Raw genomic sequence first — 18,766 nt, 5'->3', positions numbered from 1 at the left:
ATTTTAAAACATGAGGATCTAATGTATAGAGAACGTTTTGATTGCAATTGCTTTTGAATAGCACTGATCTAGGGCTATGAAAGAAAGAGCTCTAGTCAGTTGATTCTGGGAGTTATTGTAACATTATACTCTGAAGTCATTCATGTATAAATTTTAAATGGTTTACTCAGTTTTCTATTGAGTAGTTATTCACACATTTCAGGGAAGTATTAAAAATATCTTCTTCTTTGCAGCATGAAGGTAGATGATTCTTCAAATTAAAGACGGACACTGACTTTTCTCACCAGAAATGGTTTATAGAATCAACTTTCAAAAATGTAAGAGGCAGCAAAAAAACAGAGTAAAATATTTTCTTCTATTATTCTTTGATTGTTTGCTAGATTGTAAACTCCATGAAAGCAGGATAACTTGCTTATCTGTAATGCCTGGCCCAGAATAGATACTCAAAAAATATTTGAAGTTAATTAAAATCTCCATAGAATTTTGTATTTTTTAATCCCTGGAAAATAACAACCATTTTAATGGCATTTCAGCAAGACAGTTACATGGAATAACTGGGACTTAAATTTTGACTCTGATGTATAAACTATCTGGATACCAATGAGTCTACTTAATATCTGATTATGATGCTTGATCCTTTAAGAGGCAATGAAGAATGGCTGCCAAAACAAACTGTGTATGTGAGGAATAGATATATAAAAGCTTACTAATATTTAGTAGGATATCTTTTATTATGTACATTTCATTGGAAATTTTTCATTGATTTAAATTGCACATACCACTCAGATATGATTAAAAAGTCTTTGTTTGTTTGTTTGTTTGTTTGTTTTTGGCGGTACCGGGCCTCTCACTGTTGTGGCCTCTCCCGTTGTGGAGCACAGGCACCGGATGCACAGGCTCAGCGGCCATGGCCCACGGGCCCAGCCGCTCCGCGGCATGTGGGATCCTCCTGGACCGGGGCACGAACCCATGTCCCCCGCATAGGCAGGCGGACTCCCAACCACTGCGCCACCAGGGAAGCCCTGTTTGTTTTTTTTTGCTTTATATTTAATGTTGAAATATTCTCAATTGTTTTGGCTAAATTATACTTTACAGATTTTTTTGCTCTATATTCCTTATTTACATCCATGAGGGTATATTTAACATGCAAGGGGTACAAAATATACATCCAAATATTGGAAGTTTGGTATACTTCACTGTGTTTTGGAATGAAATTTAATACTTGTGCTTATGCCAGAATCACACAAATGGTATGCAACTATAATAACTTCTGTTAGAATATGAAACCTATTCTTTAGATTCTTCTATTAAAACAAATATAAGTATCAAATTAGTTTTAGAGTAGATGATGCTGACAGATTCAAAGATAATAAGGGGGGAAGAATATTATCTCTGAAGCTCTTAGAGAAACATGGTGCATAAATAATATAGCCAATATGTACTTAAAATATCTGAATAAGATCAAAATCAAACTTCATGGTAAAAATACCATTTTGAAAGGTAAAGTAACCTGCAGTTAAATGGTATAAGTGATATGTAAGCACAAATTGTGCTTTCAGAGTTTATCCAGGCTTCTTAGGAAGAATGGATTAAAGATCTATAAATGAAAAGCAAAACTTTAAACCTGTAGAAAAGCAAAGACTATGACACTGGAGTACACCTAAAGCACAAAAAGGAAAGATCGATAAATTTGTATACACTAAAATTCAAACTTATATTTGCATATCAGGTAACTGACAAAGTCTCCATTTAAATCAAGAAAATGATCAAAGGATATGAATGGACAATTCATAGATGAGGATCCCTGAGTAGTAATTCACATGAAAAGATGCTTTACCTAACTATTAATAAAAGATTTCCACATTGAAACAACACTGAGATACCATTTCACTGCCATCAGATGGGCAAAAATGAAAACAAAACAACCTTGACACTTAAACATGTTGCCGAGGCTGGAGTAGTGGGCTCTCATCTTTGCTGGTGGCAGTGAAATTTATGTTATTACTTTAGAGAATGGTTTGGCAACATCTAGTTTATTGGAAGATGCTTATACCTGCTCTTTGAGTATTCTATAAGAATTCTTGACATGTGTATTCAAGGAGGCATGTACAGAAAGTTCATTGCAGTAGTATTTTTAATTGTAAAAGCCTGGAACTAATATCCATTAGAAGAATGAATGAATAAATTGTGGTTTGTAGCATTTGGCTATTAAAATGAATTAATACAAGGTATGTGTATTAGCTTTACATCTCAAAAACAATGAATTAAAATTATGGCCAACTGATATTTGTTCTGTGAGAAGATTTAGTAGTTTTAGAACATGCAAGACATTCACAGAAAGATAGACAAGATGAAAAGGCACAGAGCTATGTACCAGATGAAGGAACAAGATAAAACCCCAGGAAAACAACTAAATGAAGTGGAGATAGGCAACCGTCCAGAAAAAGAATTCAGAATAATAATAGTGAAGGTGATCCAGGACCTCGGAAACAGAATGGAGGCAAAGATCGAGAAGATGCAAGAAATGTGTAACAAAGATCTAGAAGAATTAAAGAACAAACAAACAGAGATGAACAACACAATGACTGAAATGAAAAATACACTAGAAGGAATCAATAGCAGAATAACTGAGGCAGAAGAACAGATAAGTGACCTGGAAGACAGAAAGGTGGAATTCACTGCTGCAGAACAGAATAAAGAAAAAAGAATGAAAAGAAATGAAGACAGCCTAAGAGACCTCTGGGACAACATTAAATGCAAAAACATTTGCATTATAGGGGTCCCAGAAGGAGAAGAGAGAGAGAAAGGACCCAAGAAAATATTTGAAGAGATTATAGTCAAAAATTTCCCTAACATGGGAAAGGAAATAGCCACCCAAGTCCAGGAAGCACAGAGAGTCCCATACAGGATAAACCCAAGGAGACACACACCGAGACACATAGTAATCAAACTGGCAAAAATTAAAGACAAAGAAAAATTATTGAAAGCAGCAAGGGAAAAATGACAAGTAACATACAAGAGAACTCCCATAAAGTTAACAGCTGATTTCTCAGCAGAAACTCTACAAGCCAGAAGGGAGTGGCATGATATACTTAAAGTGATGAAAGAGAAGAACCTACAACCAAGCTTACTCTACCCAGCAGGGATCTCATTCAGATTTGATGGAGAAATCAAAAGCTTTACAGACAAGCAAAAGCTAAGAGAATTCAGCACCACCAAACCAGCTCTTCAACAAATGCTAAAGGAATTTCTCTAAGTGGGAAACACAAGAGAAGAAAAGGACCTACAAAAACAAACCCAAAACAATTAAGAAAATGGTCATAGGAACACACATATCAATAATTACCTTAAAAAGGAATGGATTAAATGCTCCAACCAAAAGACACAGGCTTGCTGAATGAATACAAAAACAAGACCCATATATATGCTGTCTACAAGAGACCAACATCAGACCTAGGGACACATAAAGACTGAAACTGAGGGGATGGAAAAAGATATTCCATGCAAATGGAAATCAAAAGAAAGCAGGAGTAGCAATACTCATATCAGATAAAATAGACTTTAAAATAAAGAATGTTACAAGAGACAAGGAAGAACATTACATAATGATCAAGGGATCAATCCAAGAAAAAGATATAACAATTATAAATATATATGCACCCAACATAGGAGCACCTCAATATATAAGGCAACTGCTAATAGCTATAAAAGAGGAAATCGACAGTAACACAATAATAGTGGGGGACTTTAACACCTCACTTACACCAATGGACAGATCATCCAGACAAAATTAATAAGGGAACACAAACTTTAAATGACACAATAGACAAGATAGGTTTAATCGAAATTTATAGGACATTCCATCCAAAAACAGCAGATTACACTTTCTTCTCAAGTGCGCATGGAACATTCTCCATGATAGATCACATCTTGGGTCACAAATCAAGCCTTAGTGAATTTAAGAAAATTGAAATCATATCACGCATCTTTTCTGGCCACAACGCTATGAGATTAGAAATCAATTACAAGGAAAAATACGTAAAAAACATGAACACATGGAGACTAAGCAATATGTTACTAAATAACCAAGAGATCACTGAAGAAATCAAAGAGGAAATCAAAATATACCTAGAGACAAATGACAGCAAAAACATGACAATCAAAAACCTATGGGACGTGGCAAAAGCAGTTCTAAGAGGGAAGTTTATAGCTATACAAGCCTACCTCAAGAAACAAGAAAAATCTCAAACGAACAATCTAACCTTACACCTAAAGGAACTAGAGAAAGAAGAACAAACAAAACCCAAAGTTAGCAGAAGGAAAGAAATCATAAAGATCAGACCAGAAATAAAAACAAAGAAAACAATAGCAAGGATCAATAAAACTAAAAGCTTGTTCTTTGAGAAGATAAACAAAATTGATAAACCATTAGCTAGACTCATCAAGAAAAAGAGGGAGAGGACTCAAATCAATAAAATTAGAAATGAAAAAGGTGAAGTTACAATGGACACTGCAGAAATACAAAGTATCCTAAGAGACCACTACAAGCAACCCTATGCCAATAAAATGGACAACTTGGAAGAAATGGACAAATTCTTAGAAACGTATAACCTTCCAAGACTGAACCAGGAAGAAACAGAAAATATGAACAGACGAATCACAAGTAATGAAATTGAAACTGTGATTTAAAATCTTCCAACAAACAAAAGTCCAGGACAAGATGGCTTCACAGGTGAATTCTATCAAACACTTAGAGAAGAGCTAACACCCATCCTTCTCAAACTCTTCCAAAATGCTGCAGAGGAAGGAACACTCCCAAACTCATTCTATGAGACCACCATCACCCTGATACCAAAACCAGACAAAGATACTACAAAAAAGAAAATTACAGACCAATATCACTGATGAATATAGATGCAAAAATTCTCAACAAAATATTAGCAAATAGAATCCAACAGCACATTAAAAGGATCATACACCATGATCAAGTGGGATTTATCCCAGGGATTCAAGGGTTCTTCAATATATGTAAATCAATCAATGTGATACACCATATTAACAATTTGAAGAATAAAAATGATATGGTCATCTCAATAGATGCAGAAAAAGCTTTTGACAAAATTCAACACCCATTTATGGTAAAAACTCTCCAGAAAGTGGGCATAGAGGGAACTTACCTCAACATAATAAAGGCCATGTACAGCAAACCCACAGCAAACATCATTCTCAATGGTGAAAACCTGAAAGCATTTCCTCTAAGATCAGGAACAAGACAAGGATGTCCACTCTTGCCACTATTATTCAACATAGTTTTGGAAGTCCTAGCCACGGCAATCAGAGAAGAAAAAGAAATAAAAGGAATACAAATTGGGAAAGAAGAAGTAAAACTGTCACTGTTTGCAGATGACATGATACTATACATACAGAATCCTAAAGATGCCACCAGAAAACTACTAGAGCTAGTTAACGAATTTGGTAAAGTTGCAGGTTACAAAATTAATGCACAGAAATCTCTTGCATTCCTATACACTAATGATGAAAAATATGAAAGAGAAATTAAGGAAGCACTCCCATTTACCATTGCAACAAAAAGAATAAAATACCTAGGAATAAACCTACCTAGGGAGACAAAAGACCTGTATGCAGAAAACTATAAGACACAGATGAAAGAAATTAAGGATGATACCAACAGATGGAGAGATATACCATGTTCTTGGATTGGAAGAATCAATGTTGTGAAAATGACTATAGTACTCAAAGCAATTTACAGATTCAATGCAATCCCTATCAAATTACCAATGGCATTTTTTATGGACCTAGAACAAAAAATCTTAAAATTTGTATGGAGACACAAAAGACCCTGAATAGCCAAAGCAGGGAAAAAAACAGAGCTGGAGGAATCAGACTCCCTGACTTCAGAATATACTGCAAAGCTACAGTAATCAAGAGAATATGGTACTGGCACAAAAACAGAAATATAGATCAATGGAACAAGACAGAAAGCCCAGAGATAAACCCATGCACCTATGGTCAACTAATATGAAAAGGAGGCAAGGATATATAATGGAGAAAAGACAGTCTCTTCACTAAGTGGTGCTGGGAAAACTGGACAGCTACATGTAAAAGAATGAAATTAGAACATTCCCTAACACCATACACAAAAATAAACTCAAAATGGATTAGAGACCTAAATGTAAGACCAGGCACTGTAAAACTCTTAGAGGAAAGCCTAGGAAGAACACTCTGACATAAATCACAGCAAGATCTTTTTTGATCCACCTCCTAGAGTAATGGAAATACAAACAAAAATAAACAAATGGGACATAATGAAACTTCAAAGCTTTTGCACAGCAAAGGAAACTATAAACAAGACGAAAAGACAACCCTCAAAATGGGAGAAAATATTTGCAAACGAATCAACAAAGGATTAATCTCCAAAATATATAAACAGCTCATGCAGCTCAATATTAAAAAAAAAAACAACCCAGTGCAAAAATGGGCAGAAGAACTAAATAGACATTTCTCCAAAGAAGACATACAGATGGCCAAGAAGCACATGAAAAGCTGCTCCACATCACTAATTATCAGAGAAATGCAAATCAAAACTACAATGAGGTATCACCTCACACTGGTTAGAATGGGCATCATCAGAAAATCTACAAACAACAAATGCTGGAGAGGGTGTGGAGGAAAGCGAACCCTCCTGCACTGTTGGTGGGAATGTAAATTGATACAGCCACTATGGAGAACAGTATGGAGGTTCCTTAAAAAACTAAAAATAGAATTACCATATGACCCAGCAATCCCACTACTGGGCATATACCCAGAGAAAACCATAATTCAAAAAGACATATGCACCCCAATGTTCATTGCAGCACTATTTACAATAGCCAGGTCATGGAAGCAACCTAAATGCCCATCGACAGATGAATGGATAAAGAAGTTGTGGTACATATATACAATGGAATATTACTCAGCCATAAAAAGGAACAAAATTGGGTCATTTGTAGAGACGTGGATGGATCTAGAGACTGTCATACAGAGTGAAGTAAGTCAGAAAGAGAAAAACAAATATTGTATATTAACGCATATTTGTGGAACCTAGAAAAGTGGTACAGATGAACCAGTTTGCCGGGCAGAAATAGAGACACAGATGCAGAGAACAAATGTATGGACACCAAGGGAGGAAAGTGGGGAGTGGGGGTGGTGGTGTGATGAACTGGGCGGTTGGGATTGACATGTATACACTGATGTGTATAAAATGGATGACTACTAAGAACCTGCTGCATAAAAAAATAAATAAAATAAAATTCAAATAAAAAGTAAAGAGGTGAAGAGGGAAGTGCCCATCATATAGAGGGTGGGTCAGTCCCGAAAATACAGGAAAAGGAGTGTCACAAGCAAATGGCACCTGTGCCTAGTCTGGCACTCTTCAAGTGGGGGCACCTTGTCTGTTCGATTTTAAGTATCTTCAATCCACTGGCCATGTTATTCCTATGATTAGTGTTATGGCATCAGGGTATCATCAGTGCCTTTTGTCACTGAACAGTTTAATAATTCCCTACATGCCTCCCACAACATTTCACAATTCTGTGCTTCTTATTAAAATGTGATAGGGAGACAATAGACTGGTCAGCTTGAAATAAATAGTCTACACGGCAGTTACGGTGTTCACTGGAGATTCTGAGATGTAAGTTTACCCATGTGAGAAAGAGCCACTCTCCATGGGGCTCTGAATACACAAGCTGACAAAAAGAAAAAAAGAATATGCACAACCAAGTTTGATGTGCATACATATATTAAAAGTATAAAAGCATGCATGAGAATGATAAACACCAAAATCTGGCTAGTTTACCTCTGAAGAGGTAAGAGGAAAGTGGATTGAGGTGTACACAGGGGAAGCTTCAACTGTATCTGTAATTTGTTACCTCATTAAAAATATCAAATGTGAGAAAGTTTTGGGTTTACTAAAGCTGAGTGGTGGTCATTCTCCACCACTTTGATAAGCTTGATATTTAATAATAAAAACCAATATTTTAAAGAGCTCTTTTTGGTCGATGGGTCTCTGTATCCCAGCCTTGATTGACTTCAGTGGTCTCATCCCCAGGAGCACCTTAGAAATGAGCCATTGAAGGTTTTGTCTGTCATGAGAGAACAGGACACGTGTTTTGCTGAAAGCCTGCTTTCAGTTTTAAGGTTTGTTGGATTCGTTGGCAAAATAACCACTTGTTTCACATAAATAAACAGCTTTAATCAATTCTTTAATGAAAGGTGATTAAACTTAATTTTAATATAGAGTCATTAGAAGGAAAGGAATAAGAATATTAGAGAAACATAACAGGATATACATCACCGAATTGTGCCGACACCTACTTCCAGATCCAAACAGCAGGTGGAAAGTCCCAAGTGACAGCAATCTGGAGCCCCAATTGGGAAGGGTCCCGGATGGTGCATCCACCCCACAGGTGAGACTTCAGATTGGAGTTCTGGGGGCTTCCGTTTATAATTCCTGGCCTCAAACTGATATCATCAGTTTGTGTGCAAAAATGCAGTTCTGGATTCAACAATGCTGTTGGTTTCACCATGTGAGTCACAAGATGTTCCAGAATGTGGGGGACTGGCCAGGTCCCCAGGACTCCAGAAATTCCAAGACCCACTCCCTTTGTTATTGTAAGCACCGCTTGACTTGCTAGCAGCAATTGTTAGGTGTGCAAGCAGGCACGCAGTCCAGGCAGGGTCACAGGTCGAGCAGAGGCCTGCTTCTGCCTCAAGCCTGAACAAGACTACTTTACTAGTTTTGCCAACAACATGCCACCAAGAAACAGGTCAATTCCTGGTGTTCCAGTCTACTGGGATATTAAGACTTTGTAGCCACCCCCCTTTTCTCCTATCTGGCAAAACAGGTTTTCTCCCCCCGTCCCAAAATATGTGTGTGTGTGTGTGTGTGTGTGTGTGTGTGTGTGTATGTGTGTGTGTGTGTGTGTTTTAATTCATACAGGCTTTTAGCTAAATGGGTTGGAAATTGGAAACTGAGTTAGAGAGAAAATGGTGTGGGTAACACTGAGGTTTGGGGAATCAGTATCACTGGGGAATCGATATTGATGAAGAAGCAGGAAGGGATCATACTGCAGCACAAAGGTAACTTGGCTAGAATCATAAAGTTAGGTACTGGTAGAATTTGAATGCTTTGTGTTTATAACTTGAAATGAGATTATACCCTTTTATTGTACTTTAAGTAGTATTTCTACATTTGGCAAAGTTAAAACCAGAAAATGCACAAAAGGCTCAGATAACCAGAACATGTTAAGGATTACATGGTTTACACATGAACCCCTAATTTTCTTCAAACCTATTTTGTACCACTAGAATTGAGTTTCTATTCTAAACTGTCAGATGTTTTAGGAAAAGTATACAAAGGCCAAGATGACCCTGATTACTATGAACTGGTTGCAAATAGACAAAAAATGAGCAGAAAGTTGTTTAATCAGGATAGGTTTCTGTTTGAAGGAGAAAGGTTTACTATACAGATTCACAACCCATAAAGGGGTTTGCAGGGCTTAGTGTCCATTGTGTTCCTGATTTATTGGGTTGTTTGTTACTAATTCATACTGTTTTCACATAATCTGGAAAGGTGGCGACAAAAGACCACCTTTAATTAAGGCGTGTATCCTGAGGACCCCTCAAGCTCTTGGCTTAATTTCTAATATGAATACTAATAGACTCATAGATTGAGCAGAAAGTCATACAGTATGCACAGAACAGAAAAAGTGACAGGTAACAGCATTAGGATAAAGCCAGTACAGATATTTAAACAATTACAAGCAGGTCCAGGAAAGCACACAGGCAGATGACCTCAAAACAGCTGTGACACCCGATCCTATCGCTTCGTTCCTAGAGCTGCAATGAATGTTCATAATGCAGACTCTGAATCAAGAAAAGTTCTTTAATATTATACAGAGGATGTGGAAAAGCTGGAAAGATGTCTATTTCAAGATGGATTTAAAAAAACGGCAGAATCTACCTCAACACAGAGGTGTTAGGTGTCAAATTATAGGTATCGCACAATTTTGGGGACTTTTCCCTTAAATACTTAGAAAGCCTTTGTTGCCCAGTCGGTACTCCCCAAATTTTCCCAGGACAAACGCCTGCGGGTACTCAGAGGCTCTTAGCTTCTCAACTGTACGCACTCTGCTCTGACCTCAAATGTTAGGCCCATGACAGCTAGGATGTCACTCTTGTGCCAGTCGAGGGCTGAAAAGAGCACACGATGACAGTATCTGCGGGGCTCCCAAGTGGGAAACCTAGGCCAGGCCCAGTCAGATTCGCTCTCTGAGGGGCACGTACCCGGGACGGGCGGCGGGGCGTGGGGGCGGGGGGGGGGGGGGAACCGCCCACAGCGCAGGTGCCACAGCCCGGCGGGTCCCAGGATCCTGAGCGGCGGGAACCCGGGCTCCCGGGCGACTCCGCGCATGCGCCCTCAGACGTAGTGGCGACGTCCGTGGCGAATCGTCGCTCGTCGTGGAGTTGAGGAGGCAACGGCGTTTTCCCGCGCTTTTCCTGGGCGCCTCCGGTTAGATATTTTATTGGTATTAGTGTTGTTAGTATTTTCTCTTTAGAGCGCGGAGAGCGGGCCGCGAATTTGAAGTTTCCGTGAGTCTAACCCTCAAAACTTGGTCCTCGCTAACTTGGACAGCTCACTAAATTGGCTCTTTCTCCCACCTTGTGGAAAATTTGGAATTAGCTGCGCTTCTCGCTCTGCCTGAGAAGGGGCTCAGATTCCAAACTGTTTCCATCTCTTCTGCTACCCCTCGGCATATTGCCCTACCGGAGGGAAAATAGGCCTCATAACTCCGGCCGCCTGGTGCCTATACCTGTGGAGACACCCTCAGCTGGGGCATTTGGGGTAAAGGTGTCAGAGCATTCTTGTCCACCCCTATGACCAAGGCAACATTCTTGACGGAATTTATCAGTTCATAAATGTGACCATCTTCCCTTGGTGTATAATTGGTGTGTTACTATTATTTTATACAATATATGACTAATTTTGGTATATTCAGAATACTGCTGCCTAGTTTGGATTAGTAAAACTCCAGTAACAGTGAACACTATATTGAAAAATAACTTGTGTATTTACATGTTTTTACAAATGTTTGAAATAGAAGCGCAGCATTGAATAGTATTTATATTAATAGGTGAGTTGTTTAATTGGTGATAAAATCTGCTTTTATATCGATTTTCAGGCTTCATAATGTCAACTACTTGGATGACTTAGGTTAGTTTCCATTTAATACTATCAGATTACTACTCTTTTTTAGTCAAGGCAGCACAGGTAAAGAATCTGAGGAATCAGCATATATGAAAACCTAAAAACGTAACTTAAAATACTTTGCATTAAAGAATGCCTGAAATCAGTGCCTGGACTTTTATATCTTCCAAGTGTGAGAAGGGATACTAAAATATTCTAGCGAACTATGAATGGGTAATAAATTTGGATTTTTGTTTAGGTATTGAAGAATGGCAAAAAGCACTAATTTAATTTTTATTTATTTGTACTTTGTAAATGTTCCCAAACCGTTTTTTTCCATGAACATATATTTTTGACTTGTAAGTAAGATGTGGAACCACCTGTGTCTTTAACTTTTTCCTTAAAAAGTTTTTTCATGGCCTTGGTAGTGGTTTGCACAAAGAAGGAACCCAGTATTTTTGGGTGACTGAAATCAATATTATATATTTTTTATAATAAATACAAAAGCCTAATAAAAGGTACATTATTTTGTCTTAATAGAATAAAAACGTTTTACTTATCTATTTATTTAATTTTACTGCAATTTGACTTTTTCATTTACCCCTTTTTTGGATTCTTTTCAGCATCTGGAAACCTTATTATCTATTATGTCTTTGTGTGAAGACATGCTGCTTTGTAACTATCGCAAGTGTCGCATCAAACTCTCTGGTTATGCATGGGTCACTGCCTGCTCTCATATATTCTGTGATCAGCATGGCAGTGGTGAGTTTAGTCGTTCACCAGCTATCTGCCCTGCCTGCAACAGTACTCTTTCTGGAAAGCTAGATATTGTCCGCACAGAACTCAGTCCATCAGAGGAATATAAAGCCATGGTATTGGCGGGACTTCGACCAGAGATTGTGTTGGACATTAGCTCCCGAGCACTGGCCTTCTGGACGTATCAGGTTAGTGCTTAGACTAGTTTCTCTGGAGGGTATGATTTGAGGCACATGTGAAAGCTTCTAATGTTTTTCCTTCACTGTGTTTGTATTTATTTTTTAATGAATGTATGGAAAACTTTATTTTTAATAAATTTTCTTTTTTTCTAAAGTAATGTTTATTGTTGAAAATCCAAAAGGAAGAAAATAAAAACCATCCATAATTCCATCGCTCAGAGATAACCAGTGTTGATATATTTTTGTTTGTGTATTGCTAGACTTTTTCTTTTTTTGTGTGTTCTCTCTCTCTCTTTTTAAAATATTTATTTATTTACTTATTTGGCTACGCTGGGTCTTAGTTGCGGCACTCGGGATCTTCATTCCCGCATTCAGGATCTTCATTGCAGCATGCGGGATCTTTAGTTGTGGCATGCGGGCTCTTTAAGTTGTGGCATGTGGGATCTAATTCCCTGGGCCTGGGCCCCCTGCATTGGGAGTGTGGAGTCTTAACCGCTGGACCACCAGAGAAGTCCCTACTAGACTTTTTCTGCGTATAAATATATATATATGTATATATATAGTCTATATATTTTGTATATAGGCAAAATAATATATTTTGTCTGTACAAAAATAGGGTAATACCACAGACACTGTTTCAGTGGCCAGGTAAATTGATAATATATTATGCCTGTTATGAGTATTTTATTAAATATTTAAAAATTAGCCATTCTATAATCATAATTTTAATGGTCATAATATATCATAATTTATTTCCATTATTAAAAAATGCTATGATGGGCCGTTATCATTAAATTCATATCCTTAATATTTTGCTAAGTTTAAGTTCCTGAAAGTGGATTTAAACATGTCAAAGTTTTAAAAATTGTAGTATTTTTAAGTTGCCCTCCAGTTAGATCATGTCAATTTGTGTTCCCTTAAGAAGTGTAGGAGGGTGCTTGTTCTCCATACTTTCTACTCACCAATTAGATATGGGCAAAATAGAATCTTATTGCTCTCTGAATATTCATTTCTTGGATGACTTTTAGATGAACACATTTTCTTGTATTTTTAATGTATTTTTCTTTTATTAATTGCCTGTTTCAGTTTGTTTTTTTAGTTGCTGTAGTTTTTTCCCTACTGATTTGAAAGAATTCTTTCTATACATATACTTAACTCAGATGTTGCTAGAAATTTTTTTTCCACTTATCTTTTATTAGTCTTCATTGATTTTTTTGACATACAGAAGTTTAAAATTTTTGTGTATTTGATGTAATTATAATTTTAATGATTGGATTGTATCATAATTTGTTTGTAAGTTATTTTAAAAAATGCTGTGATGAGCATTTTTATCTTCAAATTCACATACTTATTTCTTTCCCTTTTTGATTTCTGCCTTTGGCTCCTTCTTAGAAAGGCCTTCCTGTGGAGAACTTTTATCATGTCCTTGAGTATATTGTTATATCTTGTATATGCATTTATAATAATGCTTCTTAAAGGTTCTATTTGTCATCTGTCAAGTAAATATTATCATTATATTTTTCTAGGTAAGGTGTTCTTCTTACATGATCCTGTATCTTCTTATGCTTACCTTTGTTTTATTATTTATCCTGTATTGTAATTATTTATATATTTGTTCATCTTCTCTAGTTAGGAGAGCTCTTTAGGTCAAGTTTTGATTCCTGTATTTCTCTGGGTCCTCAGTGACCATCATTACTGGTCTTAAGTCTCAGTAAATACTTATTGACTGAATGAATAGACATTCTGTCTTAAAGTAGATTCCAATTTGGGGGGGTAGTATTGATTGAACATGAACATGTGGTATTGTTCTCATCTTTTCAGATGTGGTGGAAACCAGTGAATGAACTAGTAGCCAGAAATGATTTTTCTCTGCTTCATTTATTCACTTTTTTTCCTATTAGTCATTCTCTCTCTCTCTCTCTCTCTCTCTCTCTATATATATATATATATATATATATATTCAACATATAGTTTTTTGAATGCCAGGAAACACTTATATCTCATGCACCATCTTAAGTGCTGGGTATACAGTAATGAACAATATATAAGGAGCTTCAAGGAGGCTACAGTTTAGTGGTGATAAAGATAAAGAAAAAACCCAAACATTTACAATACGTTTTTCATGCCGATAATGATAAGGGAAGTAGAAAGTGCTATGGGACCACACTATAGGGACAGGTAACCCAGACTTGGTAGAGTTACATCAAACTATATAGAATGGGCAAATTAAAAAATAGTTAAAAAAAAGAGTGGTCATATTTCACTTTCTGTCAATATTTAAAGGACAGTGAATCCAAAGATAAGCCAAAGTTGGTTTCTGTGTGTAGTAGTTGTCTATTGATGTATAACAAGTTTAGTGGCTTAAACAGCAAATTTAGTGGCCTAAAAACAACACATGTTTATTATCTCAGTTTCTGTGGATCAAGAGTCTACACATGGGGGCTTCCCTGGTGGCGCAGTGGTTGAGAGTCCGCCTGCCGATGCAGGGGACACGGGTTCGTGCCCCGGTCCGGGAAGATCCCACGTGCCGCGGAGCAGCTAGGCCCGTAAGCCATGGCCGCTGAGCCTGTGCGTCCGGAGACTGTGCTCCGCACCAGGAGAGGCCAAACAGTGAGGCCCGCGTACCGCAAAAAAAAAAAAAAAAAAAAAAAGTAAAAATAAAAAAAAGAGTCTATGCATGGATTCTGCTCAGGGTCTCACAAGGCTGCAGTCGAGGTGTTGACAAGGGCTGCAGTTTCATCTGAATCTTGACTGGAGAAGGATCTGCTTTGAAGCTCATGTGGTTGTTGGCGGCATTCACTTTCTAATGAACTATCAGACTGAGGGCCTGTTTTTATTCTCTTTAATGGACTTTATTTATAAAGCAGTTTTAGGTTCACAGCAAATTTGAGAGGAATGTGCAGAGTTTTCCTATATGCCCTGTCCCCATACATGCACAGCCTCCCCGTTATCAACATCCCCCACCAGAGTGGTACATTTGTTACAAATGATGAACTTACATTGACACATCACTATCACCCACCAAAGTCCATTGTTTATATTAGGATTCTCTCTTTGGGTTGTACATTCCATGAGTTTGGACAAATATATAATGATGTGTATGCAGTATGACAGTGTCATACAGAGTAGTTTCACGGCCCTAAAAATCCTCTGTGCACCACCTATTCATCTCTCCTTAACACCAACTCCTGGCAACCACTGATAATTTTACTGTCTCCACAGTTTTGCCTTTTCCAGACTGTCATATAATTGGAATAATACAGTTTGTAACCTTTTCATATTGGCTTCTTTCACTTAACTAATATGAGTTTGTTTCCTCCATGTTTTTTCATGGCTTGATAGTGTTCATTTCTTTTTAGTGTTGAATTTTATTCCATTGTTAGATTTATCCATTCACCTGCTAAAGGACATCTTGATTGCTTCCATCTTTTGGTAATTATGAATAAAACTGCTACACATATCTGTATGCAGAACATATATTTTCAGCTCCTTTGGGTAAATACTAAAGAGCACAATTGCTGGATTGTATGGCAAGAGTATGTTTACTTTTGTAAGAAACTGCCGAACTATCTTCCTAAGTGGTGATAACATTTTGCATTCCTACTAGCAATGAAAGAGTTCCTTTTGCTGTACATCTTGACAGCATTTGGGGTTGTTAGTGTTCTGAATTTGTGTCATTCTAATAGGTATGTAGTCGTATCTCATTGTTTTAATTTACATTTCCCTGATTACATATGATGTGGAGCATCTTTTCATACACTTTTTTGTCATCGGTATATATTCTTCGGTGAAGTGTTTATTAAGGTCTTTGGCCCATTTTATAAAATTGGGTTGTTTTCTTATTGTTGAGTTTTAAGAGTTCTTAATCAGATGTGTCTTTTGAAAATATTTTGGACATATCTTACCAGATGTGTCTTTTGCAAATATTTTCTCTTAGTCTGTGGCTTGTCTTCTTATTCTCTTGACATTGTCTTTTGCAGAACAGAAATTTTTAATTTTAATGAAGTCTAGCTTGTCAGTTATTTCTTTTATAGATTGTGCCTTTGGTATTTTATCTAAAAAGTCACCACCAAACCCAAGGTCATTTAGATTTTCTCCTATGTTAACTTATAGGAATTTTATAGTTTTGGTGTTTTACATTTAGATATGTAATCAGTTTCGAGTTAATTTTTGTGAAGGTTGTAAAGTCTATACTTAAAGTCACTGTGACCTCAATATTTTGCTGGCTATTGCCCAGAGGCTGCTCTTAGTTACTTGCCTGTTGGCCTTTCCAATTTGGCCTCTTGCTTCCACAAATCCAGCAAGAGAGAGAGTGTGCTAGTAAGACAAACCTTATATTCTTATGTAATGTACTGATGAAGCCATATCCTGTCATTTTTCCTGTATTCTAATCACAGGTCCTGTCCACACTCAGGGGGAGGATATAAGTACTAGGAGGCAGGGATAATTGGGGGCGGGCTATCTTATATAATCTGTTATCCACACTATGGATTACTTGAAATATAGTATTATATATTAGAAACCTTTGAGCTACGTGTCACTTGTTAAGGTTAAACAAATACCTTTCGGTAGTCTGTAGTGGTTTGAGAATATTCCTCCAGATTTTTTTTCTATGCATTTAGTGACATGGCGTATTATTTTCTATAATAACCATCCTATTGTACATCCTAATTGCTTCTTAACCTGGTTCTAAACTTTAAAGTAATAACATCTCAGTATGTGTGTCTTTCTTTTCTTTCTGTGTTTGTATCAATATAAAGTTAAAATATACAACTTTGCATTTATTACCTTAAATCTTTCTTTTCTGTCTTGGGACAGGTACACCAGGAGCGTCTCTATCAAGAATACAATTTCAGCAAGGCTGAGGGCCATCTGAAACAGTTGGAGAAGATATATACTCAGCAAATACAGAGCAAGGATATAGAATTGACCTCTATGAAAGGGGAGGTCACCTCCATGAAGAAAGTGCTAGAAGAATACAAGAAAAAGTTCACTGACATCTCTGAGAAACTTATGGAGAGAAATCGCCAGTATCAAAAGCTCCAAGGGCTCTATGATAGCCTTAGGCTACGAAATATCACTATTGCTAACCAAGATGGTACCCTTGAACCATCTATGATTGCACAGTCTGGTGTTTTTGGCTTCCCATTAGGTAAGAAATGACATGTAATATCCAATATCTGTTCTTTAAATCAGTGATTTTTCACACTGTGCCTTGCATAATTCCAAGCAGTTAGTGGAGACTCCAGAGACCTGGAGTAGTAGTAGGCTCTAAGTTCTTCATCTGCATGTCAACCTGCCCATCATTACTTTTATCTATTTTATTTGCTTACATTTAAGTTATATCTTCAATTTATTTGAACAGAGTAAATAATTCTAAAATTAAAGTTGCAAATTGCCACTTCAAATGAAAAGCTATTTAATTGCAGTAATAATAATAATATTAGCTGACATTTAATGATTCCTTACTAAGTGCTAGAGACTATTATAACTTTACATGTATTTGTGTTATTTTCAAAACTTTATGAGGTAGGTGTTATTATCATCATTCTATTTTAGAGATGAGAAAACTGAGGAACATAAAGTTTAAGTAAATTGGTCAAGGTCACAGAGCTATCGTCAGAGCCCACACTCTTAAGTATTTGCTATCCTCTGAGAAGGCCAAGTTTTAGTTTCTTTCATGTGACAATACTGACTGTACAGTTCTTAAGTTACTGTCGGTTGTTTGGTTTGTTTGTTCTTCTGTTTATTCATTCATACATTCATCAAATATTTACCAAACATGATTCATGTGCCAGGCTACTAGGCATAATCTTAGGCAATGAAGATATAAGGATTATCCAGATAGGATTCCTGCCCCATGGAAATGTACAGTCTAGCTTTTCTGCTTATTAGATGCCTTGTCAGATGCAATGAATCTCATATCTCTTCCTGAGTTCTCCCCTTTATACTACTCTTGATATAACAGAATCCAATAGTTTTTACTATGCTATTAATAAATTTTGGCACACAAAAAAATAAAAATCTTGAGCTGGATTTTTATAAAACCTCATTTTTTGAATTTTATTGTGGGGGAGGAGACGATGTCCCAGAAAAGGCATGAAGTAATGAGATGAAAAATATCAGATATGAGAATCGAAACAAAAATAAGTTTCTTCTTAATTTTCAGTTAATCATATAATTTAGTCAATCAAAGTATTATTGTTTGTGGGCATTATAGGTGTTCCTAGTTTTTCCTTGTCACGATCCACATTTATTTCAATCTCTTTCATTTTCACCGGTTCTTACCTGTTCCTCTTTTTGTGCACACTTACCTTTTTAATACTTTTACCTCTTGCTACCATTGTTGGCTTGAAGCAGATATAGTCAGCATTCTCCTTTAGTTATGTAACTAAAGCCAAGGATGCGTTCAGTGGAAGTTGTTAAATGCTTATTTTATTAGATCTATTGTACAATTTTTCTTAAGGCTATTCTAATTGATCTCGGGTCATAAATATGTGCCAGGTTTTCATGGTTGTCATATGTTTTCCAGAGTGTTTATGGAAATCCTAAAAAAAGATTTGTTCTTAAACAAAAGTTTACACAC

The 18,766-nt window shown here is 36.7% G+C and overlaps 1 protein-coding gene and 1 long non-coding RNA gene across 12 annotated transcripts in view; one reads left to right on the top strand and one right to left on the bottom strand.

Moving 5' to 3' along the window:
• Positions 1-18,766, bottom strand: part of LOC125963408 (uncharacterized) — a 500,580-nt gene that overhangs the window by 131,317 nt on the left and 350,497 nt on the right. The window lies entirely within an intron of this gene.
• Positions 1-18,766, top strand: part of CCNB1IP1 (cyclin B1 interacting protein 1) — a 32,385-nt gene that overhangs the window by 12,346 nt on the left and 1,273 nt on the right. For 5 of the 11 annotated variants that reach the window (XM_049705496.1, XM_049705500.1, XM_049705495.1 and 2 more), the window contains one exon: positions 234-8,410. In XM_049705496.1, coding sequence (XP_049561453.1) covers positions 4,905-5,864 — 960 coding nt within the window. In that variant the 5' untranslated portion in view covers positions 234-4,904 and the 3' untranslated portion in view covers positions 5,865-8,410. Of the gene's footprint in view, positions 1-233; positions 8,463-11,868; positions 12,190-16,998; positions 17,333-18,766 lie in introns of those variants that run through there. The other 6 variants (XM_049705498.1, XM_004274055.4, XM_049705497.1 and 3 more) reach the window with 3 other exon arrangements.

Source organism: Orcinus orca, chromosome 2 (assembly GCF_937001465.1).
Source record: "Orcinus orca chromosome 2, mOrcOrc1.1, whole genome shotgun sequence".
NCBI lineage: Eukaryota > Metazoa > Chordata > Mammalia > Artiodactyla > Delphinidae > Orcinus > Orcinus orca.
Note: the sequence above shows the minus strand (reverse complement) of the source record. Positions and strands in the feature narration are given on the sequence as shown.